The sequence below is a fragment of the Chiloscyllium plagiosum genome, unplaced genomic scaffold (assembly GCF_037043375.1).
Source record: "Chiloscyllium plagiosum isolate Xiang-an unplaced genomic scaffold, Cpla_swu_hap1 HiC_scaffold_17, whole genome shotgun sequence".
NCBI lineage: Eukaryota > Metazoa > Chordata > Chondrichthyes > Orectolobiformes > Hemiscylliidae > Chiloscyllium > Chiloscyllium plagiosum.
This window is the reverse complement of record NW_028270155.1, coordinates 68,203,976-68,221,171: the sequence shown is the minus strand read 5'-3', so window position 1 is coordinate 68,221,171 and position 17,196 is coordinate 68,203,976. Positions and strand designations below refer to the sequence as shown.

At 40.2% G+C, this 17,196-nt stretch overlaps 1 protein-coding gene across 6 annotated transcripts in view; it reads right to left on the bottom strand.

The window, feature by feature from the left end:
• Positions 1-17,196, bottom strand: part of ndrg4 (NDRG family member 4) — a 185,254-nt gene that overhangs the window by 92,104 nt on the left and 75,954 nt on the right. For all 6 annotated transcript variants that reach the window (XM_087996053.1, XM_043707294.2, XM_043707293.2 and 3 more), the window contains one exon: positions 13,267-13,311. In XM_087996053.1, the coding sequence (XP_087852179.1) occupies positions 13,267-13,311 (45 nt within the window). The remainder of the gene's footprint in view (positions 1-13,266; positions 13,312-17,196) is intronic.

Sequence of the window (17,196 nt, the reverse complement as noted above, 5' to 3'; positions counted from 1 at the left end):
TAAGGAGAATCCAAAGAAAAATATATTAAGGACAAAAGGGTAACGAGGGAGAGAATAGGGACCCTCAAAGATCAGCAAGGCAGCCTTTGTGTGGAGCCACAGAAAATGGGGGAGATACTAAATGAATATTTTGCATCAGTATTTATTGTGGAAAAGGATATGGAAGATATAGACTGTAGATGGAAATGTGTTGCTGGAAAAACGCAGCAGGTCAGGCAGCATCTAGGAAACAGGAGAATCGACGTTTTGGGCATTAGCCCTTCTTCATAGACTGTAGGGAAACAGATGGTGACATCTTGCAAAATGTCCAGATTACAGAGGAGGAAGTGCTGGATGTCTTGAAACGGTTAAACGTGGATAAATCCCCAGGACCTGATCAGGTGTACCCGAGAACTCTGCGGGAAGCTAGAGAATGGATTTCTGGGCCTCTTGCTGAGATATTTGTATCATCGATAGTCACAGGTGAGGTGCCAGAAGACTGGAGGTTGACAAACGTGTTGCCACTGTTTAAGAAGGGCGGTAAAGACAAGCCAGGGAACTTTAGACCGGTGAGCCTGACCTCTGTGGTGGGCAAGGTGTTGGAGGGAATCCTGAGGGATAGGATGTACATGTATTTGGAAAGGCAAGGACTGATTCGGGATAGTTAACATGACTTTGTGCGTGGGAAATCATGTCTCACAAACTTGATTGAGTTTTTTGAAGAGGTAACAAAGAACATTGATGAGGGCAGAGCAATAGATGTGATCTATATGGACTTCAGTAAGGCTTTCGACAAGGTTCCCCATGGGAGACTGATTAGCAAGGTTAGATTTCATGGAATACACGGAGAACTAGCCATTTGATTACAGAACTGGCTCAAAGGTAGAAGACAGAGGATGGTGGTGGAGGGTTGTTTTTCAGACTGGAGGCCTGTGACCAGTGGAGTGCCACATGGATCGGTGCTGGGCCCTCTACTTTTTGTCATTTACATAAATGATTTGAATGCGAACATAAGAGGTACAGTTAGTAAGTTTGCAGATGATATCAAAATTGGAGGTGTAGTGGACAGCGAAGAGGATTACCTCAGGTTACAATAGGATCTGGACCAGATGGACCAATGGGCTGAGAAGTGGCAGATGGAGTTTAATTCAGATAAATGCGAGGTGCTGCATTTTGGGAAAGCAAATCTTAGCAGGACTTATACACTTAATGGTAAGGTCCTAGGGAGTGTTGCTGAACAAAGAGACCTTGGAGTGCAGGTTCATAGCTCCTTGAAAGTGGAATTGCAGGTAGATAGGATAGTGAAGGTGGTGTTTGGTACACTTTCCTTTATTGGTCAGAGTATCGAGTACAGGAGTTGGGAGGTCATGTTGCGGCTGTACAGGACATTGGTTAGGCCACTGTTGGAGTATTGCGTGCAATTCTGGTCTCCTTCCTATCGGAGAGATGTTGTGAAACTTGAAAGGGTTCAGAAAAGATTTACAAGGATGTTACCAGGGTTGGAGGATCTGAGCTACAGGGAGAGGCTGCACAGGCTGGGGCTGTTTTCCCTGGAGGCTAAGGGGTGACCTTATAGAGGTTTACAAAATTATGAGGGGCATGGATAGGATAAATAGACAAAGTCTTTTCCCTGGGGTCGGGGAGTCCAGAACTAGAGGGCATAGGTTTAGGGTGAGAGGGGAAAGATATAAAAGAGACCTAAGGAGCAACATTTTCACACAGAGGGTGGTACGTATATGGAATGGTGGAGGCTGGTACAATTGCAACATTTAAGAGGCATTTGGATGGGTATATGAATAAGAAGGGTTTGGAAGGATATGGGCTGGGTGCCGACAGGTGGGACTAGGTTGGGTTGGGATGTCTGGTCGGCATGGACAGGTTGGACTGAAGGGTCTGTTTCCATGCTGTACATCTCTATGACTCTATAACTCAATTGAGCTGAACAAGAACTAATGTTGTTTCAGCCAATCTACTGCGAAGACAACAGGCTTTTGTTAGCCCCACATTAAACAATTTCAATATCCCTTTGGTTGGCCTCCCATACATTTGGGGTTATTAAAATTCTGAGTTAAAACTCACACCACACGAGGTTGTAGTCCAACAGGTTTATTTGGAAGCACTAGCTTTCGGAGTGCCGCGCTTTCATCAGGTGATTGTGGAGAATAAGACTGTAAGACACAGAATTTGTAGCAAAAGTTTATAGTGTGATGTAACTGAAATTATATATTGAAAAAGACCCAGATTGTTTGTTTAGTCTCATCCTTTAGATTGACCATATTGGTTTCAGTTCTTTCATATGTAAATCGCAAAACCTTTTTCAAAAGTTACAGTCTCAAGTGCACTTTAATAATTGGTGTCATGTCGGCCAAGATAAGGTATTGAAGGTGTTAACTCCCTGTGAGGTTGCCTGTGCCACAATGGTTAGACTAATTCTAATCTAAACAAACAGATTTACGGAATCTTACATAGATTCATGCAATTTTTGAGCAAAGTAAAATGTAATTCTGCAAGTATAAATTCACCCCACAAACCTATATGTGTATGTGTGCATGTGGGTGTGTGTGTGGGGGGGAGGGAGGTTATGAGTGCCTGTGAGAGGGTGTGAGAGAGAGTGTAAAGGGGTTTAAGTCTGTGAGAGGGTGTGTGTGGGAGTGTATGTGTGAGTATATGAGAGAGGGTCTGAGAGTGTGTGTGTGTGTGTGTCTGTCTGTCTGTGTCCATCTGTCTGTGTGTGTTTGTGTACAGTGCAATAGGTCGCTTGTGGTGTGACATGAACCCAAGGTCCAGGTTGAGGTCATCCCCATGGGTACCGAACTTGGCTATCAGCCTCTGCTCGGCCACTTTTCCTTATTGCCTGTCCCAAGGTCTGCCTTGGAGATGGCCTCAACTTGGACCTTGGGTTCGTGTCACGTCACAGGTGACCCCATTGCACTATTCACACACACAGAGAGACAGCCTGAGTAGATTAGATTAGATTACTTACAGTGTGGAAACAGGCCCTTTGGCCCAACAAGTCCACACCGACCCGCCGAAGCGGAACCCACCCAGACCTATTCCTCTGCATTTACCCCTTCACCTAACACTACAGGCAATTTAGCATGGCCAATTCACCTAACCTGCACATTTTTGGACTGTGGGAGGAAACTGGAGCACCCGGAGGAAACCCACGCAGACACGGGGAGAATGTGCAAACTCCACACAGTCGCCTGAGGCGGGAAATGTGAGACAGCAGTGCTAACCACTTTGCCACCATGCCGCCCACACACACACAAACTTACACATACACACTCAGACCCTCTCTCATACGTTCCCCACACAGACTTAAACCCCTTTACACTCACACACATACACACACCGTCTCACAGACACTCATAACGCCCCCTCCCGCCACCCACCCCCGCTAACACACACACACATATACACAGTTAAAAATCACACAACACCAGGTTATAGTCCAACAGGTTTAATTGGAAGCACACTAGCTTTCGGAGCGACGCTCCTTCATCAGGCGATAGTGGAGGGCTCGATTGTAACACAGAATTTATAGCAAAAATTCAACATATTGTCTAGCTATCACCATTGTTAATAGCTAACCCGAGATTGCAACTTTAAAAAAAAGGTTTTGTGATTTACACATGAAAGAAGTGAAATTATCACTTCTAACAGATTTTAACAGATGAAAGGCTTAACAGACAATCAATTTTTCAATGTATAATTTCAGTTACATCACACTGCAAATTTTTGCTATAAATTCTGTGTTACGATCGAGCCCTCCACTATCACCTGATGAAGGAACGGTGCTCCGAAAGCTAGTGTGCTTCCAATTAAATCTGTTGGACTATAACCTGGTGTTGTGTGATTTTTAACTTTGTACACCCCAGTCCAACACCGGCATCTTCAAATCATGACACATATACACAAGTTTGTGGGGTGAACTTGTACTTGCAGAATTACATTCTACTTTGCTCAAATTCTGTAAATCTGTTTTTTAGATTAGAATCAGTCTGACCATTGTGGCACAGACAACTTCACAGGGAGTTAACGCCTTCAATATCTTATCTGGACCGACATGACACCAAATGTTAATTGTTAAAGTGCACTTTTTAAAAAGGGTTTTGCAATTTACATATGAAACAACTGAAACCAACATGGTCATTCTAAAAGGTGAGAGACTTAACAAACAATCTGGGTCTTCTTCAATATATAATTTCAGTTACATCACACAGTAAACTTTTGCTATAAATTCTATGTCTTACAATCTTATTCTCCACAATCACCTGATGAAGGGGCAGCACTCCAAAAGCTCATGCTTCCAAATAAACCGATTGGACTATAACCTGGTGTTGTGTACAAAGTTAAAAGTCACACAACACCAGGTTATAGTCCAGCAGGTTTAATTGGAAGCACACTAGCTTTCGGAGCACCGCTCCTTCATCAGGTGATAGTGGAGGACACAATTCTAAGGCACAGAATTTATAGCAAAAATTTACAGTGTGATGTAACTGAAATTATACATTGAAAAATACCTTGATTGTCTGTTGAGTCTTTCATCTGTTCGAATACCATGATAGTTTCACATCTTCCATGTGTAAATCACAAAACCATTTTTTAAAAGTTGCATTCTCAGATTAGCTGTAACAATGGGCGTTAGCTAGACAATATGTTGAAGTTGTTAGCCCCCTGTGTTCTTTGTCTATGCCATGATGTTTAGATCGATTCTAATCTAAAAAGTGAGATAACAGAATTTTAAATGAATTCATGCAGTTTTTGAGCAAAGTACAATGTAACTCTACAAGTACAAATTCACCCCACAAAATATATATGTGCATGTGGGTCTTTGTCTGTGTGTGTCTGGTGTCTGGGTTGGGGGTTGTGAGTGTGAGAGAGAGTGTATATGTGTGTGTGTAGTGAGTGTAGAGTTTCTTAAGTCTGTGAGGGGATGCATGTGCACATAGCTCCTGGGAGGTACTGAACAATGAAGGGTACCCAAAGGGCAACCAACAGGGTATCCTTCATTGTTCAGTACTTCCCAGGAGCTGAAAAACTACGCCGTGTTCTTCGTGACCTGCAACACATTATCAATGAGGATGAGCACCTCGCCAAGACCTTCTCCAAACCTCCACTGCTTACCTTTAAACAACTGCCAAACCTCAAACAAATCATTGTTCATAGCAAGCAGCCCGGCTCTCAGGACAACTCCATACAACCCCGTCACGGTAGGCGCTGCAAGACGTTTCAGAGTGTGGACATAGATACCACCATTACATGTGGGGACATCTCCCACCTCGTTACGTGGCAGGTACCCATGTGACTCAGCCAACGTTGTCTATCTTATACGTTGCAGGCAAGGATGCCCTGAGGCATAGTACATTGGGGAAACCAAGCAAAGGCTACAACAGCGGATAAATGGCACCGCACAACAATCAACAGACAGGAGTGTTCCCTCCCAGTTAGGGAACACTTCAGTGGTCCGGGACATTCGACCTCAGACCTTCGGGTGGCCATCCTCCAAAGCGGATTTCGGGACAGGCAGCAGCGAAAAGTGGCCGAGCAGAGGCTGATAGCTAAGTTCAGTACCCACAGGGAGGGCCTCAACCGGGACCTTGGGTTTATGTCATATTACAGGTGACCACCACACACACACACACACACACACACACACGTAGTCGGTCTCACACACCCTTACAGACACACACACTCCCACACCCACACAGGCATCCTCTCAGAGACTTAGACCACTCTACACTCATGCACACACATATATACACTCTCATAAACACTCAACCCCCCACCCAGACACATACACACACTCCCACATTCCCCCCACTTCACAGACTTAAGACACTCTACACTCATTACACACACATATACACTCTCCCTCACACTCACAACCCCCAACCCACACAGACACACACAGACAGACAAAGACCCACATGCACACATATATTTTGTGGGGTGAATTTGTACTTGTAGAGTTACATTGTACTTTGCTCAAAAACTGCATGAATTCATGTAAAACTCTGTTATCTCACTTTTTAGATTAGAATCAATCTAAACATCATGGCATAGACAAAGAACACAGGGGGCTAACAACTTCAACATATTGTCTAGCTAATGCCCATTGTTACAGCTAACCTGAGAATGCAACTTTTAAAAAATGGTTTTGTGATTTACACATGGAAGATGTGAAACTATCATGGTATTCGAACAGATGAAAGACTCAACAGACAATCAAGGTATTTTTCAATGTATAATTTCAGTTACATCACACTGTAAATTTTTGCTATAAATTCTGTGCCTTAGAATTGTGTCCTCCACTATCACCTGATGAAGGAGCGGCGCTCCGAAAGCTAGTGTGCTTCCAATTAAACCTGTTGGACTATAACCTGGTGTTGTGCGACTTTTAACTTTGTACACCCCAGTCCAACACCGGCATCTCCAAATCATTACAATTCTGCTCCTCATATATAATTCACATCCTAAGCCTCTTTGCTCAACAGCCTATATTGCCTCCCAGTCCCAGAATTCTTACCTGCAAAATTTTCAGCCTTTCATTTAAAATCCTTGGACATTTTCTCTCCTTATTCCTCTAACTTTCTTCAACCACAACTCAGATTTCTCTGCTCCTCAAAAATAGCCTCTTGTCCATTTCCCACTTCATCCCATTTTTTTGCAGACATATTTTTAGCTACTAATGTTCTCAGGTCTAGAAATCCCTGTCATTCCTGCCTGTTCCTTAAGACCCTTCTCAAACTACCGCATTGATCTATCTTTTCGTCATTTGTTTGAATGGCTCCTTCTTTTGCTCATGTCAGTCTGTTTATCCAATATTGGTCATTTGAGGCACCTTGGGAGATTCTACTATGTTAAATTAATTGTACAAATGCAAGTTATTGTTGTAGCTGCAAGCACCCACTTGCTTTCAGCAGTCAAGAAGCAGCTAGCTGCTAAAGGCATTAATGTGCACCCATAGACACACTGTCATTTGGGTTCTCGTTTCCTTTTATCTTCATCTGCACCCTCAACCTTGGAGGATGGTAAACGCAACAGTAAACATCTCTCTGGAAGTTTTCTGAATTTTTAGCCTTTGCTAGAAATACTTGTTTATTTGTCCCATCTATTTGAATTTGACAGACATAATTGCTTTATTAACGCACAATCATTCATCCAATCTCAGTTGGTCATTCATGAAGTTAGGCCAGAAAATTAAATGCTATTACCAGTCAGGATTCAGGTGGATTGTCAAATTAGAACTGATTTACACCTGCAAAGTAACATCAGCCCTGGAGTTTTACAGTATCAAAGTGGAAAGATGTTCAGCCCATTGATCCTCTGCTAGTTCTGTCTCTCGTTAGTGGACCTCTCATACAGATTGTCTGGTCATTATCTGAGGAGAAAGTGAGGACTGCAGATGCTGGAGATCAGAGCTGAAAATGTGTTGCTGGAAAAGCGCAGCAGGTCAGGCAGCATCCATGGGACAGGAGAATCGACGTTTCGGGCATAAACCCTTCTTCAGGAATGAGGAAGTCATTCCTCATTCCTGAAGAAGGGCTTATGCCCGAAACGTCGATTCTCCTGTTCCTTGGATGCTGCCTGACCTGCTGCACTTTTCCAGCAACACATTTTCAGCTCTGGTCATTATCTGATCATTGCTTGTGGGATCTTGCCTGTGCAGAAATTGATGGATGCCTTTTCTACATTACAAATCTTCAAAAGTAGTTGCTGATTGGACTTGTGATCTACTGAGCTAGTGAAAAGATTTTATATAAACTCGAGTTCTTTCTTTCTTTCCCAGAACCTGCTGGCTGTTTTCTAAACATATTTGGTGTTTTTTTTTAATTTGCTTGAATGTACAGAATTATCCAAAGGCCAAAAAATCCAATTAGCGCTTGGAAGCTGTGACCAACTGTCACTGGCACCAGAGGTGTGTGTTAATTGAGATGCTGACATTTGAAAAAAAAATCGAAATTTAAAGCCTGTGTTTGCTTTCTTAACAGGAACCGAACTCTCATCAATTAAGGAAAAAGGATAAGCGTAATTGGGAAAGCAATGTATTGAATGTTCACATCACTACTGTGATGGTCATTAAATTTTGGTTTGTAATTTAAATTGACAATGGATAATTATGCAAATTATTGTGTGACCAACACCGTGACTAAATATAGCAAATATATTGTTGGATAATAATCTGACAGACATTTTAAAATTATTCTATAATCAGCCTCAAAAACAAGGTCAGTATTGTTAGCATCACCGGACTTGTGATGGCAGTGATTATTGCTCTTGTACTATCACCTTTGTGGTCCAAGTGCCTATTACTGTAGGACTATAAGAGACTGGAATGAGAGGAAAGTTCACCTACTCTGGAATTCATTGCCACAGAATGCTGTGGAGGCCATGGAGTATATTTGAGAGAGAGATACACAGGTTCTTGAGTATCATGGGGATCAAAAGGTTATGGGGAGAAAGCAGGAGAATGAGGCTAAGAAACTTATCAGCCATGATTGAATGGTGGGGCAGACTCAATGCGCTGAATGGCCTAATTTCTGCTCCACTGTCTTCATCCCACTCATACACAGGAACCTCTCTAGCTATTTTCAACTTGTACTATAAAGACAAAGTCATGCAACTTTACTTCCGAGGAGACAAAACAGAACTCAAGACTGCATCAGGATCTCAAACACACAACTGGGAGCAAAGAGTCACACATTAGGATTTTCAACAGGGCATCTTCTTAACTGGAATGGAGATAGGGTCCCTATTCAATTAAGGTCAAGAATATGTTCTTAAAAATTGAGTTTCAACCAATGGCCTTCTAGCCTGGAAAGTGCAGGAGTTGCAATAAGGAATAAAGGACAGGAGAAGTCTCCAACATGGAGATGACTTCTTCACACCTTTTTAAAACATTTTACATTAAAAAAATATTTTAGGTTGGAAACCACTATTGGTCTGTACAGTGAACTTAGTAAAATTCTAAGACAGCCTAATCAGTTACCACTGTGATCTGAGATGCAGTAAAGGAACCAGTAAATAAGCTAGTATTGCTAATTTTCAACAACACCTGCCTCTAATTCCAACCTTAGTGGTGGCTAAAAATAAAGTCTTCTAAGTTGCGTTTGAGGGTGATGCTGATGCATGGTGGGTAGCAGGTTAAAAATACCATTTTTGATTATAGGAGTGTTGCAAGAATAAGAGAATCAGCTGAGAGCGAGACATAAAACACGTGCCTTTTTCCATAATTTCTTGCCAAATCTACACAATGGAATCTGTGTGATATCAGACAAAAACAGATGGAAAATAATTGATGTGGTCTGGGCAAAGTAAGTAGTCAGATCCTCCTTCATAAGGATCACATTGGAGGATTGTGAAATGGTTAGAGCACAGAAGAAAATCATTTAGCCCATTAAATCCATGCCAGCTCTCTCCAAGAGAAATTTAACTAGTCCCAAATTCCTATAAGCTCGCAACTGTTTTCCCTTCAAGTACTTACCTACAGGGGTGAGGGTAGCTGAAGACAAAAATTATCTAAAAATTAGTGACTCAAAAAAAAAATTGAAGATGTTGTTTGACAAGGAATCATATAATTATAGCACTTACAATTTTTTAGTGAAATACAAATGTGTCAACCCCTTTTCAAGTTAATGGCATTATCAGACTCAAGTAGATAGAAATTTAGTTGTTTCTTTTGATTACTGCCAATAATGAGCAATCCTTTTCTATCAAATCAGAAATGTGATCTTAGCATTTCAGCATTCAATACAGTTAGAAGTACATGCAAACTTAAGAACATAATTTTGCTGGATAATATATATGCAAGGCAAAGGACAATGGTAGTGCTTTGCACACTATATTCCGATGGGATCCCTTGCAAACTCACCACCACCTTCAAGCGCAATTATGGATGGGCAGTTTTTTTTTTAATTCATTCATGCAATTTGGACATCTATTGCCCATTCCTCATTGCCACAGAGAAGGCAGTGGAGAGCTGCTTTCTTGATCTGCTGCAGTCCATTTGCCATAAGTAGACCCACAATGCTATTTGGAAGGGTATTTTGACAAGGCAACACTGAAAGAACAGCAATATATTATCAAGTCAGGTTAGTGAAAGGCTTGGAGGGGAACATGCAGGTGATAATATAGATCCCGTATATCTGCTGCCTCTGTTCTTCCCAATAGTAGCGATCATGGGTTTGGAAGGTATTTTCTAGGGGCTTTGGTGAATTCTTGCAGTGCATCTTGTAAATGGTACTGTTGTGAAGTTGGGTAAAGTATTTGTGGATTGGAAGGCAGGAAGTTAGAATTTGATGTTTGTAAAATGATAGGGGGGAAAGAGTGTGTGGTCCCTTTAAAAGATGAAATGTATTTTTTCCCTCTATGTTTAGCAATTAGAAAATGATTATCTGTAGGCAGCAGCTTGCTAGTTGCAGGTGCTCAAATTGAAACATCTGTACAAAAAAGCTGTACTGTCAGCAGACAAAGCAACATTTTTACCAAGACAACACATTTTTAAATTTGGCAAATTAATTTAAACCTGGCAGTTGGAGATTAAGGACCAATTAAATTTAAATTTGATGGTTTTGACAACCGAGAACCAATCCAACTATAAGGAAGTTAATAGGTTATCAAGGGTATAAAATAAGAGGGCATTTGAAAATTGGCAGAAAGCAAACTGCCCTCTGAAGAGATTAGCTCTCTCAGCTCTCAGAGTAACCATCATCTGACCAAAGGTACAGCGGAACTTTTATCTAATATTCCTGACACCAGAATTCAATGCAGAGAAGCATTCCTGATGCAAGAATTTGAAGGAGAAGGCATTCCTGAAAGATGACCTGTGGAAAAGGCATGGAGCATTCCAGAAGACAAATCCTGGCCATACTTTTGAGAGACTAAGTTTAATATTTTTATAGTATATATTGGAAGTATACCATTAGAATTTCCTTTTATTCAGAAATTGTTAGAGGGGATTGTACAGTTTGTTAGTGGTTCTGTTGATTCATTCACTGTTGGAGTTAGATAAATAAATTGTTACTTGTTGATTATAGACTAAAAGAAAGGATTATTTTCAGTTAACCACTCCATTATAACAGATTGGGGTATGAGAGGTAGGTTAAACCACTTGTCACACGCCTTTAAATAAATCATGAAGCAAGGCGATCTTCTCTAGATGTTTTGGTTTTAGTTATCAGAGGAAGGTCGACCTCCACTTTATAACAGTACATACTGCTTCTGCTGAATGTCAATTAATGGAGCCCAGACACCAGCAAAAAAAAAAGTAGCAATAAGGCTGCATAATAACGTTTGGTGCATTAATACTAAAGTTTGCATCTCATAAATCAACACAATTATTAACAAATAAATCTGAAAAATCTATATACTTTGTAAAAATATTATTTTCTGTGCTCATGCATGTTTCAGCCAAATTCTACAGATTCCATGGTTAAAGTAGACTCAGCAAAACCCAATCCTACCCAACCACCTGGTAATCAGCCCCTTCACCCCACCCCACACATCCTTTTTCCCAAACTGCCTCCCCTCCCATCCACATACTTATGCATACCTACCTCCCCATCCAACTCAGTATATAAACACTTATTCCTGTCCTTTCCCTCCTCAGCAACTACTGACTCAGTCATGTCCTCCCATCTCTATCCACCCTAACTCAATCATCCCCTCTTCCACCCTACCCCCATCTGGATTTCTCCATCTTGTCCAGATGTAGAAAAGCTGGAATGCAAAGCAGTAGTTTTATGTCCCCAAATCCCAGTTCCACTTTCTCTGCAATCAGCTCTGCTCTGTCTTATTTCCCTACTCACTCAGCACCAGTCTTGAAATTCACACCAAGCCCTTTTGACCCTGCTCTGAGCTCCTCACCATGACTACTCAAGTTCACCATTCTTGAACTCTTAGAAAGAGAAAAGCTTTACAAGGGTTTTACATCCTTCCCAATGGGCAGATCCCAGAGTTAAATATAATGTTTCAGCTACGGTCTAAATACTGTTTGATACATGTTTTGTCAAAATTTTCTTTTCTTTGTACAGAATATTTTAATTTATAAAACTCAGGATACCAAATGGCTTATTAACTATTTTCTCAATTTGTCCTGCCTCTTCCAAAGATTTATACTAAAATATCTCCAGATCTCTATGTTTTTGCTCTCTTTGGAATTGTGTTCTTCAGTTAATATTGGTTTCCCTGTCTTCCAACCAAAATGGATGACATCACACTTTCAAACATTAAGTTTCATCAGTCACTTGTCTGCCCATTCCACCAGTCTACCCGTATTCTCTCAAAGTCTTTCATCATCCCTACAATTTCAATTTTAGTCTAATTCAAGTGTTTTTTTAAAATTGTGCATGTACATCCAAGTCCAAACCATTAGAATACACTTCAAAAAACAGTGGTCCCAGTACAAACCCATAGAAACTGAAAGAACTTCACAAAGGCTGGTATCTTATCACCAAGTCACCCTTTACTTACACATAGAAAGTCTTTGTGACACTGATCCAGCTCTCAGTGTGAGCAGAACCTCTGACACTCCTGTTGATTTCTTTTTACTGAGGATATTCTAAATCTCCTGGTTGGATTTTTTTTAAACATACGGACTGTAGCACCAGCCAGCATAGAGTCAGTGCTCTAAACTGAGAAAGTCCTGGTTTTTTTAATAAAATTGCCACACTTCCGCCTAACGTATATTTTCCTCAACACCCATGTTGTGTGTGTGCAGGTGTGAGAGACACAGTGAAAGAAACTGTGTACAAATCTTTATTCAATTTCCATCACGAGGAAGAAAGGAAATAGATCTCAGTTCAAAGATCAATTTCTCTAATGTTTCTTCTCATCGTTACAAAGAATTCCTGGTCGCAAAGTGCTGGGTCATTGTAATTTTTGTCTACAATTTTCTCCAGATATTTCCTGCTCTTGGACGAAAAGACAAGGAAAAGAGTAGATGTATACTGTGATGAGAGAATAAGGGGCTTATTTACCCAGTGTGAATCTGAGAATTGCTCATATAAGTAGTGGCACTGGCAACTAATTTTCTTACCACAGCAGAGATGAGGTGCTGCCTGCTTCGACTGTGGTGTATTGCTGGCAGAACAAGCAGAACCCGTAGGAGAAAACACATTAAATACATTTCAAATTGAGAAACAGTAGGAAGACGATAAAACATTCTTGAGATGGTTCACATAGCAACAGGACACATTCTCTCTCCAGAAATTTCCCTAATGCCAGAGAACTCATGACTCTTCTTCAAGTGATACAATGTCAAAAATAGTTGGCATACAGTACCTGCCAGTCTGAGTCCATGGGGGGCAAGAACATGTCGCAAGTTTCCTGCAAAGAGAAAAAGGGAATGTCACATGGAGCAACAATGGAAGATCTTCATTAGCCATGCTACTATGTTTTAGATTTTAACAGTAAACAAGACAAAATTAGAGATGCAGTGTAACCACACAGTCAGGGTGGATTCAAGGCAAGTTTTATGCCTAGTTTCTCAACAACAGCACAGCAGCCATCTTAATAGAGAGAGGCAACCATTTATACATTTTTTAAACAACACTGTTTTTGTATTGGTCCTATCTCCAACATTTATTTTCTGCTTTCCTTTGTTAAAAGATTATCTCAAATCAAATTGCATCTTAATGTCCAGCCGAATTCATAAATGAAGCGAGTGATAATGTGTGATGATGCTCAGTGGATCACAGTTGTAGTAAGGCAGAAAGCAAGTGGAGCACAGAAAATTCTTTTTGATTGGTTCAAATTATATTATTACTAATTAGAATAAATAGATGGTGCAACATTTCTTGACTGCTATCCAAATAGAATAGGGAAGATTAAAAAGGGAAAATTTAAGAGATTTTCAAATTTATAAAGGATTTTGAAAAGGTAAATAGGAAAAAAATGTTTCTAGTGAATCATGGAATCCCTACAGTGCAGAAAGAAACCATTTGGCCTGTCGAGTCTGCACAGAGTCCCTCTCCAAACAGCATTCCATCCTGACCCCACCCTACCGTACCCCCATGACCCCACATTCACCATGGCTAATCCATCTAGCCTGCGCATCCCTGAACACCATGGGGCAATTTAGCATGGCCAATTCACCTAACCTGCACACCTTTGTATTGTGGGAGGAAACTACAGCACCCGGCAGAAACCTACACCGATCCAGAGAGAGGGAGAATGTATAAACTCCACACATATAGTCACTGCGTAGGGCAGTAGTGTTAATCACTTAACTACTGTTTTGACCAGTGGCAGGAGGTTTGGTCAAATATCTTAAATTCAAGATACTAGCAAAAGAAAAAAAATTGATGAAATAAAGATAATTTAACTTTTCATAGAATACATTGCCATCTGGATTTACTGCCTAAAATTTTAAATGATTTTCAAATGGAACTAGGTATATACGTATAAAGAAAAGAAAATGCTGGGCTATAAAGAAAGAGCAGGGGACCGGCACTAATTGGATACCTCTCTAAGAGCAAGCGCAGGCTCAAAAGGTCAAATGGATTTCTATCTATGTGGTATGATTCTGTGCTTCTCATTAGAAAAGCATGACAAGTTTGTGTGTGTCATTGACACTTAAATTTTGATGCAAATTATACACCTCTGACACATATCTTTTAAGAATAGATTTGAACAATTCAAAAATATTTCACTGCAATTGAGCCAATAAGTAAACTTTTAAAAATTGTTTGTATTTTTATGTCAGCTTCCTTACACACCACAGTTTCTTGGATCTTCTGGCTGCTGATTTCTGACTTTACATTTGGCAAACCAGAATTATTTGCCTTGTGTGCTCAATAAATGGTTTGACAGATTTGACTTTCTAACCTTGTCCCTTGTCACGTCAGAATATCACAAGCAGAGCAACTTTACATATCAAATTCTGTCTATGAATTCCCCGACCAAAATCGTGGACAATGTAATTGCAATGACCCATATCCTTCTGCACAAAATCAAGGGTGACTTCTCTCACCAAAGGCCACACTGTTCAAATTATACATAAACAACAAGGAGAAAGATGTACAAAGTAACCAGTAGCTGTTTTCTACACATCAATGAAACAAAGAACTCGAAGATAATTTTAACCCCAAATGCATGGTCTGGAGTAAAGCAAGGTGTAAAAGGTTTAAAAATTTCAAACCCAATCCAAAAACCATCTCTTATTTGTCCACTTCCCAGTGTGATACAGGCAGTATCAGAAGTCAGGAGGAACAAGGGCACTTCAACCCACCCCATCAAATTACCTTCTTCCTTGCCATTAAAACCCCACCTGGAACCCTCTTGAATTCACTCTGTGCTTAGGAATAGTGAATTGGGCAGCAGATCCTAAAGATTTCCCAGACTCCCACCAATATAGTAGCAGATTCTTAATTTGTTGTCCTACTGCTGATTCCATTAAAGTGCCTTCACTTTAAAGGAAGCCAGCACTGTCATTCAGGTTGATTAAAGGCAGCATTAAAACTGCATCCCCCTGATCTTTACATCCCATTGATTAATAATCATGGCCTTACAATCAACATCAAGTTGCCACGCACAAATTTTTGCCTTGTTTACCAATTCCAAGTCAACTGCAATTCTAAGTAATTTATTGTAAATACTGGGTAGAAATGATTGTGACAGAGAGATAATAAACGTCTTTCCACATTCTGCAACATTTTGTATAGAATCAAAATACTGCATATGCTGGAAAAACAAAAGAAAATAGTCATCAACTCAAAATGCTAAATTTGTTTCACTTCATGGATGCTGCCAGGCCTTGAGTATTTTCAACATTTTCTACTGTTAGTTTAGCACTTAGAACCATTGATTAGTAACATTAAAGTGTATTAGATTTTGTGCATCAATGAAGACCAAAAATTGAAATACAACAGTGCATTAAGTTCAAAAGTACAGCCAGAACAATAAGGAAAGTCATATAAAGTCACTACAGCACTGAAACAAACCCTTTGGTCCAACTCATCCATGCCAACCAGGTTTCCCAAACTAAGTTAGTCCCATTTGCCTGCATTTGGTCCATATCCCTCCAAACCTTTCCAAGTCACGTAACTGTCCAAATGTCTTTTAAATGTTCTAACTGTACCTGCATCTACCACTTCCTCTGGCTGTTCATTCCACACTCGCACCAACCTTTGTGTGGAAAATGTTGATTTGCGGGTCTCTTTTAAATCTTTCTCCTCTTACCTTCAACCTATGCCCTCTAGTTTTGAACTCACCCATCCTAGGGAAAAGGCACCTGTCATTCACCTTATCTATGCCCCACATGATTTTATTAACCTCTAAGATCACAACCTCTTGTGCTCCAGGGAATCAAAGTCCCAGCCTGTCCAGCCTTTCCCTCTAATTTTCCAGAAAAGGAAACTTTAGAAAACACAGAAGTAACATTCACTGTTTTAGAAAAGTAGTAGTGAATTTTCTGTCATAGTTTGGACAGAATGACAGAAGTGCATGGAAGTAAAACAAGAGACTGAAGTCAGTCAATAGTAGTAATCCCCTTTCCTATTAAATTTGAACTAATCAGAAAAAAACAGTATATATTTTAATCATGTCACAAACATGTCAAGGGTTGAAAATTCTTCTTGAGCTGTGGTGTAAAACAAGCAGTATGCATCCAAGGCAATACCAAACATTTTAAACAATCACTCAAGATGGTTTTCTAGCCACTTTAATTGGGCATGTGCTCTACACAATTTGAAAGTAATTTTTATACATACAGAGTCTCATCAGATCTTCCTAAAGTAATTGCATTCAAAAGCTTCACTAAAGGTGCTAAATACTACTTTGTGCATAGATCTCCCAAAATTGCAGAAAGGCAGATGATTAGTTATTCCGGTTTCAATGGTGTCAGCCAGTACAAATTGGTAAAACCTATTCTTTATATAACATGACATCTTTCACATCGCTCTGAACAGTAAGAAAATGTTTCAATTTAACATCTCATCCAAAGAAGAACTGAATTAGCTTTAGCTTTATTGTCACATGCACTCAAATGAATACAATGAAAAGTTAATAAGCAGCCACGTGGAGCGCCATTTTAGGTACAAAGGTACAGCATCTTCAGTTACAGATTATTTAAAGTATAACATTGTCACAACACACGGCACCAGTTTAGGTACTGAGAATGACAATGGAACACTCCATTATAGCACTAGAACATCAGCCTTGATTAGATTAGATTAGATTACATTAGATTAGGTACTGAGAATGACAATGGAA